Source organism: Monodon monoceros, unplaced genomic scaffold, assembly GCF_005190385.1.
Source record: "Monodon monoceros isolate NGI ecotype Baffin Bay Population unplaced genomic scaffold, NGI_Narwhal_1 Super_Scaffold_12, whole genome shotgun sequence".
NCBI lineage: Eukaryota > Metazoa > Chordata > Mammalia > Artiodactyla > Monodontidae > Monodon > Monodon monoceros.
The window spans coordinates 9,880,009-9,891,251 of NW_021703768.1; the positions used below are offsets into that span (position 1 = coordinate 9,880,009).

Consider the following 11,243-nt stretch of genomic DNA (forward strand, 5'->3'; position numbering starts at 1 on the left):
TGGGGGCTTAGAGATAAGATAACATGGGGATGGGGGCTTAGAGATAAATAGGAAAGGAAGTGACGCACCCTGGGCTCTGCCTGCCTCCTGCTGGTCCCACATACCTGGCCTTGACTGTTGGAGAAAAGCGTCCTAAGAATGAGCAACGGAAGGTAGATTGTTTTCCTTTAGTCCCTTTTAGAATGCTTTCTGCTTCCAGTAACAGAAGTCCTGACTTGACGGTGGCTTAAAGAAAGCAAGTGTCTGTCTGTCTCACCTCACTGGAAGTCACCATGCAGAGCTTGGCCCTGGACTCCATGAGGACATCACAGACCCAGGTTTCTTCCTCTTGTCCACTCAGCTCCACACGGCCCCCCAACCACCTGCCAGTGTGTTGACTGGTCACCTCATGATTGCACGATGGTCACCAGAGCTCCAGGCCTCAGATTCATCGGTCCCTTCGATCAGGGTGCTGCAGCCTTCTCTTTGGGGCTCACTGACCAGCTGTAAGGGAGACTGGGAGAATGGGGAACAACGTGGCAGGTCATCGAGGTCAGAACCATAATCCTCAATGGGGTGGGGATGTGTGTGATCCCCCAGGGGACATTTTTGATTGTCACAACTGGTGGAATGCTACTGGCATCTAGTGCACAGAGAACAGGGATGCTGTTAAAAGCCCTACAATCCCCAAAACAAATAGTCATCTGGCCCCAAATGTCAGTATGGCCAAGTTTTGAAACTCAGGGATAGACCAGTCATGATGCATTGCCTAGAACTGAGTAGTTGCTGCCTTGAATAAAATAGAGGATTCTGTGTAGACAGCTCACAGCACTTAGCGTGGCAGCAAATGGACTCATTGGCAGGAGCCCAGCCTTTGCACGGCTGGAGCCCTGGGCGAAACAACATGGGGTGGGGGGATGAGGATGCCGGGTGTCTCTGGGGCAGGCGATGGGTACTTTGGCCTGTCAGAGGTGCTCCGTATTTTCTAAAAAGATATAAGTATAACGTGCTAATCGTCAGTACTTGCCTTTCATGATTTAATGACTATGCCCAGGCCTTTAATATTACCCTTAATAGTACTTTCTTAAGGAAGTGAATCCCTAATTTATAGCATGACTCAGATTCTTGAGCTGCATTACAGTCAGAATGGCCTCCGTTCTTTACAGTGTTTGTATTTTCCAAGGTGATTTTGAAAAGGAAGAGGTGCACTCAGCTTTTGACAGCTGTTCCTTTAGTTTTCCATTAGCATTTGAAAAATGTCTCTTTCAAGCAGCGTTCATTAAGATTTTAATTTTTCAGTTTGCTCCTTTTTTAAGTGATGTGCAACGAATTAAGGTTTAATGTGTCAATCTATTTTTTGCAATGACATTTTTACTGCCTCCTTTTCATTTGAGTCCGTTTATAAATTGTACTGTAGCTAATGAGTTCCATCGTGATTTCCAGTTCCCAATAATTACCACTCTTCTGATATGTTCTTTAACGTGTCACAGAATTAAGAGCACTACCGGGCGAGCTCAGGTGAGCTGCGTCTGCCTCAGCCATGGGGCCACTGAGGGCTATGGGGCAGGGAAGTCGCTGAGACCCCCTGCTGCTCTCGTTCATATTCACCTGCCATAGCATGCCGGACACCCCGGTCTGTGTGGGATGTAAATGCAGAAGCTTCTGCTGGGCCTGGTCCCTGGGTAGACTAGATAATTGCCCTACTTCCCACATTGCTTTGCCAGTGAAAATATGACTAATGGGACTTGAAATGCTGAATGATTTTTAACTGTATATTCGGCTGAGATTGGACCAAGATTAATTGAACAGCAATCCCTGGTTAATTTCTGTTTTACTACCGAGCTGAAACTTATGAACATTTCATCAAGTTGAGCTGAAGTTTAACTTTGCAGTATTAAGAGGGGGCAGTGGCTGGTACGGAGGAGATTTATTAAGGAAGTGACCAGTGAGGATGTAGGAGATGCAGCCTCTGTCCTGCAGAAAGACAGAACCAATGGGAGATATATATTAAGAGATTTATTTTAGGGAATTGGCTCACGTGATTTAGGGGGTTGGTAAGCCTGGAATCTGTAGGACAGGCCAGTGGGCTGGAGACCTGGGCAGGAGTGGATGCTGCAGTCTTCAGGCTGAATTCTTTCTTCTCCAGGAAACTTCAACTTTTGCTCCTAAGACCTTGGACGAGGCTCACCCACATTTTGGGTGGTAATCTGGACTTAAAAGTCAACCAGTTGTGGATGCTAACCGCGCCTACAAAACAGCTCCACAGCGCACCTAGATTAGTGTTGGATCAAGTCCCTGAGTACTAGGCCCTGGCCCTGTTGACACAGGAAAGTGTCACAGAGGAAGAGCCCCCCAGCAGGGTGGTGGGAAGTGCAGGCAGCTGAGGGTCAGGACCCAGGTCTGAGCACTTCTCTCTTACCAGCTTCGAGGTCTCCAGCAGTGCCCTCAGCCACTGGGACCACCATCCATTCTGTAACAAATGTTTATTAAATGCATGCCTCCTACCAGCCAGAACTATGTGTGTTAAGGAAGCAAAAATGACTTAAGTTTTTGCTTAAACTGCCTCTGTCCTGGAGAAGCCCACGACCCACGACCAACTAACCACCAGCACGAAAAGTGAAGGGCCACACGTTTCCTGTAAGATAAGAACCATAATCGTCCCCACAAGAGATCTTGGAGGAAAAAGGGAGATGATAAATAAATAGGACACTGAGTGCTTTGCCTGTGAGTTACTGTTAGTATTTTTAGAACATTCTAGTATCATCTGCCAAGTGTTACAAAGCACCTTTGTGGTCTGATTGTGTCTCCATTGCTGGAAAGCCATGAAATCTTATTTCTATAAAAAAATTCCATGATTTAGGTGCTGAGTTTAGGGGGTTTTATTTAGGAAAGATAAACCATTAAGTGGAACACTTAAAGGTCGGTTGTGGGGCTTCCCTGGTGGCGCAGTGGTTGAGAGTCCGCCTGCCGATGCAGGGGACACGGGTTCATGCCCTGGTCCGGGAAGATCCCACATGCCGCGGAGCGGCTGGGCCCGTGAGCCATGGCCGCTGAGCCTGCGTGTCCAGAGCCTGTGCTCCGCAACGGGAGAGGCCACAACAGTGAGAGGCCCGCGTACCGCAAAAACAAAAGGTCGGTTGTGTTACAATAGTAAACGCAAGAGGTGACGGTCAGGTGTGGGTTCATCCAGGTGGCCCAGCTCCAGGGTAGGGTCTGTTAGAAGGTTTTGGAAGTTTCGCCTTTGATCCATTTCACTGTCTTTTCGTTTTCTGCCTGTGGAAGGGAGGTCTTATTGCATCCACCCATTCCTGTTTCTTCTTTGCGGTTTTCAGGGGCTGATGTCCACGCCAGGGACCCTCACCGCGGAATGTCGTCCCAGGAGTGGGCTACTTACACGGGAAGGTTCGAAGCGGTCCACGTCATCCAGAGGCTGCTGGAGCGACCCTGCCCAGAGCAGTTTGGGGAAAAGTACAAGCCAGAGCTGCCGCTGGCCCCCGAGGCGGGTCCGAAGCCTGCGGGCTCCAAGAACTGCTTGCAGAGGCTCACCGAGTTTGTGCGGTCCATGCTGACCTCCCGCTTGCGCCAAGGCCTGGAGGATGGGGGCGCCCTGGACCACATGGTCAGGATGACCACGAGCCTCTACAGCCCCGCCGTGGCCGTCGTCTGCCAGACCATGTGCCCCGAGAACCCCCCCTGTGTGGGGAAAAGGCGGCTGGCGGTGCAGGAAATCCTGGCGGCACGGGGGCACCCGGACACGCAAGCCCAAGAGAGGGACAAAGCGGAGGGCGCCGAGCAGCGATTCCGGACCTCCCAGACCGCGGGGGTCTCCAGAGAGGGGGCCCCCAGAGCCAGCTCCACGTCTTCTTCCCAGCTGCCAGCTGCCCCGCGGAAGGCCAGCCTCCTGTCCCTGCAGCTGCTGCGGCGGAGCAGCGTGCGGCCGGGCGTGGTCATCCCCAAGGTGCGCATCAGCAAGGCGCCCGCGCCCGCCTTCCAGCCCGAGCGGGCGGCGAAGGGCAGCACCAAGGACAGCACCCACCTGCAGCTCCCCAAGTGGCGGTACAAGGAGGCGAAGGAGGAAAGAAGGAAGGCGGAAGAGGCAGAGAAGCAGCGGCTGGCCACGGCGCACAAGGAGAAGCGGGCACCGTCCTGGAGGAAAAGGACGTGACGGGGGGGCGGGGGGTGTCTGGGGGTGGGCGGGGAGGAAGGACGCAGAACCTCCGCCCGGCCCTTGCCTTTTACGCACCACACGTCCCCGTGCCCGCAGGCCCCTTCGGCCCGGGAAAACGTTTGTGTTTGTTCAGGCTGCACCCAAGAGTGAATTGGGCATAGCACTAATCGATTTGCCTAAAACCAGTTCCCCCAGCAGTCAGTACACTTAGTGGGCGTTTTACCTAAAAGTTTATCTTTAGAACCTCCGTTAAGAAATTTTTAAGACCAGTTTGTCAGAAGGGCATTTTCTGGATAATTCTGTATTTTTAATCAGTCGAACGTGCAGCACTTTACCAGCCCCATACAAAGATGGGGCTCTTCGTACGTAGGATGGTTTTAATGCATTTGTCTGAAGACCCTTTGTTTAAAGTACCGTTTCTAGCAATGACTACTTGTGATATCTCTATGATTTCACACAGAATTTGTGGCATTCTCCCCCCTTCTGCTGTTTGTTTGGGTCTTTGCCTTTCCATCTCACGTGGGTGCCCGTGAGCACTGCATGTTCTTAACTGGATTAAGTGATGCAGAATATTTCTTTCCATCTGATGGAGGCATTTACTTTACAGCAAAATGATCAAGTAAGATAGAGGAATCAGATTTCCTTGTATCTTACTTTTTAAGCTCTCTTGTCCATCCAGTGCTAGAAAATGATGAAAAAACCCAGTTGTCAAAGTATGAGACTGCGTAGAGAAGCACGTATTTATTGCTAGGACAAACTCATTTTAAGCAAGGGATTTTAGATAAACTGTACACAAAGTCTCGAACATGTTCAAAAATAGATATTGACATAAGAAAAAAGTATTTAAGAAAATAGGGGCAAATCTAATACATTATTACTAGAAATACAAAAGTAAGTTATGTGCTCTTGGATAAATTGAATTCAGATATCCTTAAAATGTAAAAAATATGCAAAAAGCATAAGGAACCCAGTGTTCTGCAGACTGCTGAAATGGGGGCAGGTGTAAATTTTTTAGAGAAACAGGGACTACAATTGAATACTTAAGCAAACATGTTTTAGGCAAATTTGCCTGGAGTGAGCTGGGTTGCTTCCGCCTCCTGACTCAATTCCAAGGAATCCCTGGTGTGGAATTACTTTCATTTTTCCTTTGATGACTGCCCCTGATCTTCAGTTTACCCTTATGCCGACTTTGTAGAATTTCCAAGATGTTGGGACTTCGGCAGAGCATGTATGTGATTTGCCCTGGGCCCTGAGCTCTCCGAGGGAGTTATCTCCAAAGCACTGAGAAATTCTAATGAATCTCTGGCCATCTGGGTTGCAGAGTCTCTCTCACATATGCACTACCAACAGCACTTTATTTAAATATTATTCTGCTCAGAAGCCATAGATTTAAAATATTACAGACCAGTTTGGAAGCTCTTTATTATAACTCTAGATTCGCAGGGGAAATCGTGCTCCCTGGCTATGCGGTAATGAGCACGTGTCTGTCTCATTATGTGGGCGGGGTAGCGCCACTCTCCCCCTTCTGCCCCATCCTTCAGAGTTGAGCATCTCACACTCACCTTCCCCCAAATCTCAATAAACAGACCATCAGGCTGCACCCAGACTGGTGGGAGACAGGTGTGACGATAATACAGCTCTTAAAGTCAGATTTTAGTGAGTTCCTCCCTCATCCCAGAAGGGCACAAGAAGAAAGGCACAGAGGTCTGGACCCACTTTGAGCATCACTGATGCAGTTGGCTGTTGGGTCACTTTCGTGTCTAAGGGTTGAGGTTGGCCAAGTCCCCTTGGATGAGATGAAAGCTGGTCCCCGACGTGGAGAGAAACACCCGTTTCCCTGACAGTCCAATCCATATCCTTTGAGATCATTTTCGTGTTTCTGTATTTTCGTGGCTTTGAATGGCTAGCTGCATTTTTCTCACCAAGGGGTCAGCCCTCCTCCCTCCGCTCCAGTGTCGGTCAGGGATGCGGCACTGATGAGCAGTGCCCCCCAGCTCCGTCACCACATACATTCCCTGCTGACCCCTTTGCCTCCTGTTTTCCTTATTTGCTTTTGCTTTGTTTTGCCTGTTTTCTGCTCCAGATTTAGCTAAATGCCTTGATCATCCCTGGCACCACTACTCTGAGATCTAAAAGGGGCGGAAAAGCAAGGCAATGCTGAGAGATCAACGGTGCCCTGTGGAATTATCATGTCGTGCCCTCCAAACACCCAAGAGTGAATGAACGGCAGATTCCGCCCGCTGCTCCTGTGCAGAGTGTTGGCACAATTCCCCCACCTCCACCAAGCGCTTTCCCCCTTTTTTTTTCTTTAGGGAGGGAGACTTGGTTTGCTCTCCTGGCAGGTGACAGCACCGCCCTGCTGTAGATCCGGTGTCTGCTTGCACTCCTGATGTCTGTTAACTGTAAATAGTGAATTTCAACTTGACAGGTACCCTCTCAGGGATTTATATATAAATACAGTTAGGGGAAAAGTTGAAGTATATTTTAATACTTTTTAATATCTGAGTGAGTTATGATTAAACTAGATAGAAGAAATATTTCTAAGACAATGTCAGTTTTGCTGTTTTCTGGGGAGATGCCTGGGAATCACCCCTCGTGTTGAGATTTCTTGATTATTAGAAACTCGGGACTCTGGCAGCTGAAATGGCTTTGGAGTGGATGTGAAGTCACTTCAGTGCCTCTCAGTTGCCTCTTGTGGATGTTAACCCTTGTATTCAAAAAAAAATTGCAGCCTTCATGTACGTAGAGATGGCTGTGACAACACAGATGGACCATTCATCGCTTTTACCTCTACAACTGTTTCCTCCCCATCTGATCCAGGGGTGTGTGGTGTGACAGTGACAGTGTTTTCTATCTGCTTATGTGAATCGTGTTCTACAGCCAGTCGAGCGCCAAGCTCACCGCTGGGAGTGGGGAGGGAAAAGCTGGAATGACCGCGTCGTTCAGAGACCTTGCATGTCTTTGGCTACCTTTGAGAAATGCAACACGTGACATTACGGACCTTCGTGACTTTTTCTGCAGCACCTCCCCACGAGCTCCTGGTGGCACTAGATGCCTCAGAAATAGGATCGGAAATCGCAGTAGTTCGTCATCTCAACTTCGGGCACCCCTGCTACTCACTCATTCTGCAGTGGAGGATAGAGTTCGTGATGTCAGTTGGAAAGTGGGATTTGTGGATGCAGCGTGGCCAGTCCAGGCTGCCTCTGTCTGCTTCCTTCCGTGCTGTGGACGACCGGGTCTCTGGAAGTCCGCTGAGTGGAGATGAGGCTGTGAAACAATCCCGTGAGGTGGGCCACACCCGAATCCTGAAGTGGATGCAAAGCCTTCTGTCTCCAGGGAAGAATCATGGGTACCGAGTTATTATGAAGTAAAGCACCCCTGAGGGGCCAATAAATGAGCTAAGACTAAGAAGTAGGGACGATTTGACTCTTCCGGCCTCTGGCAGGATCACAGTATTCCCCCCTTATCCACGCTGCATTAAGACGGAAGACTGTCTTTTCATCATTCACTTGAGCTCCGCTAAAGGAGTTCTAGCCCTGACGGATGTCAGGTGCAGTGCTTACCCCCAGGTTCACTTGGAGACATGTGCTCGCTCAGTTCCCATCCTGATACAATGCAGGTGTTCCCTGCAGTGCTAAGATTTGTCAGGAACTATTTGTAAGCTGCTAGCGGCAATCTATCTTTTATAGGATGAAGTGCTGACACTCTTTTTCACGGTATTTGGGGAAATCCTAACGCGCTACCCAAGTATTCCCTTGTGAGCCTTTTCGTCCCACGTGGGTAACTGTTTGGATTCTGCATTTGGCTGTGGGTGCCCGGCTCACAGGATCCCTCAGGGCCCTGGTCTGCGTCTGGTCCTCGGTTTCCTCGGCGGCAGGCTCATGCTGGGCCCCTTTCCGCTGGGCCTGCTGGACAGTGGTCTTCTAGGGAAGGAATGGCAGAAGACCCATCACGACTGATCCTTATAAAACAAAGTCCCCTTTGCGACAACAGCTGGCATTGGGTACATAATCATGGCAGCGGGAGGGAGGGCTGTTGCCATGAAGAACTTACAACAAAACAGCTCTTCCTGAAAACGCTGGTTCCTCTCCTCTCCATGCATTTAGACTTTGTTTCAAACGTCCTTGTAACTCTTGAATCAGCTACTCACGGCTGTGCCCTTGAATTCACATGTTTCTTCATTAACATTTAAAATAAGAGGCTAAAACAATTCCTCTGGAGGTTTTTTGTTTTATTTTAAAGAAATGGAAAAAAACAAAAAACCACCACTGCCTGGTTTGATTTAGCTCATTTTTGAGGGACTCAGTTGAATGCCAGGGCTGCGTGCAAAATCTCTCCTTACCCTGACCCAGCCTGAAATAAGGCTCATGTGAAAGGCACAGCCCTGCAGTGCTCTGATGGCCCTCAGCTGCAAGTGGAGGTGTGTGATGTGATGTGAGTGTGCACACACACACACAGGAAGGAGTCCGGGTTTTGTGCTCAGAGGGGACTGCCGTTGTGGCTCCCAGGTAATGTCTGGTGTGACCTGATTTGATGGCATGTAGTGGAGGATGGGACAGCCCAAGACGCCCACTGGGAGCACTCCAGTGTGTCCACTGTGGCACAGAGCACAGCCAGTGTGTCATAACGCAGGTCTTCTTGTCGAAAGGTGGTGTTGGCCTGGGCGGCTCATGTAGGAGCTCCTGGGCGAGGTTGTGTAGCCGGGCCTGGGCCATCGCTCTGCTTTTGGCTGCGTCCTTGGCATGGAGGGGCAGAATCCAGAGGAGATGCTTGGGGAGCTCCACCAGGCATTCACCCCATGGCACCAGGCTAGCCACAGAATCAGCATCTTACCCTGCGGAGGCACTGAGATGTTCCCAAGTCTGCCCAAGTATCAGTACTCTAATTAATCAACACTAACATAGTTTGGTTTTTGAGAGAATCATTTCATCATAATGGGACACCTTTATATTGTTTTTGAAGAAAATGAAGACGAGAAATAAAATGAAACCAGCGGTTGCAGGCACGGCAGTGGCCTGTGTTGGTTTGATGCTTTATGAAATTTTGGGAGGTTGCATTGAAGCACTTTAACACCAGTTTTTGAGCAGAAGTTCTAGAAGCTGGTTTGGAACCTCACAGCTCTGTCAAACAGGATAAAAACCAGAAAAGGATGCTATAAACCTGGCCATGTTACCAGCAGCCCTGTGAGCCTCTCGGCCATCCTAAGGAATTTGAATAATAGACCCCATTCAAACAAACAGGCAAAGCTAATCTCATTGGAATTCTCTTCATTCAAATCCTTGTTCTGACTCACATGTATTGGGTGTCTGAGAATGTGTGTTTTTAACAAGGGTGACTTAAGAACTGTATGGACTCTGCACAGGTGCCTGGTTTCAGGTTATGTCATGTTGGTATAAGCTTTGTTTTCTGAATGTAAAACTATTTTCATTGTCGTTTCTAAAAATCCCGTAGGTTTCCGGATATTGTAAAAATGTTGAATAAGGATATAGTTGTGTAAATTTCATAGTGTTTTATTTTGAGGTGAGAGTTTTGTTACAGTTTATAAAAGATATTTTTCTATTTAGACCTCAGGGCTATTTGGGGACCTACAAATAAATGCGGCCCCAGCAGTTTCAATTCTTGATACCCAAAAGGTTAATAATCATCTTTGAGTTGAATAGGATATATTATTCAGCAGAAGGAATGTGTCTTTCCCTCTTAGCTTCTCTTTTAACAAACTCTGTATCTAAAGTTTAAAACATAGCAAAAAGGATGAGAGTCATGTAAAAATGTGGGGAAGTTGTGGCTACGGAATTTAAAATCACTTGTGAAATAAAGTCTTATGGTACAACGGTGTGATACTTGGATAAACCTAAGTGTGTGTAAATTGGAAAATGATACAATGATACCAGTGTTTTTAATGTTACTTATTTTGATTGAAATAGATGTGCACTTCCTTCATCTGACACACTTTTATTTTTCACATTTCAAAAGTAAGACTTTTAAATTCATGAGCTATCTGTGAATACCTCTCTGCACGTGTTAAAATAATCTCTTTACATTCTGCCTCTTCTCAGAAGTACCCACTGGTAGGGAGGCATCCTTCAGCTGTGTTTCTGTGGATTTATTTACCTGTGTATATAGAAACAAGTTTAGTTTTGTTATTTATTTGTTATTATTATATATATTATATAATATGTTATATAATATATACATTTATAATATAATTTTTTTTCATTTAGTTTATTTTTTATTAGTTGATATACAATGTTGTATTAGTTTCAGGTGTACAGCAAAGTGATTCAGATATAGATATACTTTTTCAGTATAAAGTATATATATATGTATGTATATATATATATATATATATACTTTTTCAGATTCTTTTCCATTATAGGTTATTACAAGATAACTGAGTACAGTTCCCTGTGCTAAACAGTAGGTCCTTGTTGTTCATCTGTTTTATATGTAGTAGTGTGTATCCGTTAATCCCAAGCTCCTAATTTCTCCCTTTGCCCCTTCCCCTTTAGTAACCGTAAGTTTGTCTTCCATGTCTGTGGGTCCATTTCTGTTCTGTAAATAAGTTCATTTGTATCATATTTCTTAGGTTCCACATATAAGTGATATCATGATAGTTGTCTTTTCTCTGTTTGACATAGAAATATATTTTTAATGTTTTCTCCCCTTCGTGTGATGTACAGGGTGGTATATACATTTTCACCCAGTGTTCTTGTTGATTGCTGTGTAGTGTTCCTCTGGAGAGCTGCACTGTGGTACATTTAACCATGACCTCATGATGGACTGTTACAGTCTTTTCAGTTCTTACCACTTGTAAGTCATGAAGAGCCTTCATCTGACTTACCTATTTGTATACACAAGTGAATGTTTCTCTAAGACAAGCGTGTAGAAGTGGGACTTGCCGGTAGAAGGGAAGACGAATTTTATTTCAGTAGTCACTGCTGTGTTTGTTGCCCTTTTCAAAGCCTGCTGAATATTCACCTGTCGACAATGGACAAAAGAGGCCCCTTTCCCCCTGCAGCGCACTTGCTGTTTGCCAGTCTGATGGTTAAGAAATTGTATCTCATTTTAATTGCCTGAGTTACTGGTGAAGTAGAGC

The 11,243-nt window shown here is 46.9% G+C and overlaps 1 protein-coding gene across 1 annotated transcript in view; it reads left to right on the forward strand.

Annotated features, from left to right (window-relative positions):
- The window catches only part of ANKRD33B (ankyrin repeat domain 33B), an 87,000-nt gene extending 82,856 nt beyond the window's left edge, over positions 1 to 4,144 (forward strand). The window contains exon 4 of the mRNA XM_029217103.1: positions 3,312 to 4,144. Within this exon, the coding sequence (XP_029072936.1) occupies positions 3,312 to 4,144 (833 nt within the window). The remainder of the gene's footprint in view (positions 1 to 3,311) is intronic.
- The last annotated feature ends 7,099 nt before the right edge of the window (positions 4,145 to 11,243 follow it).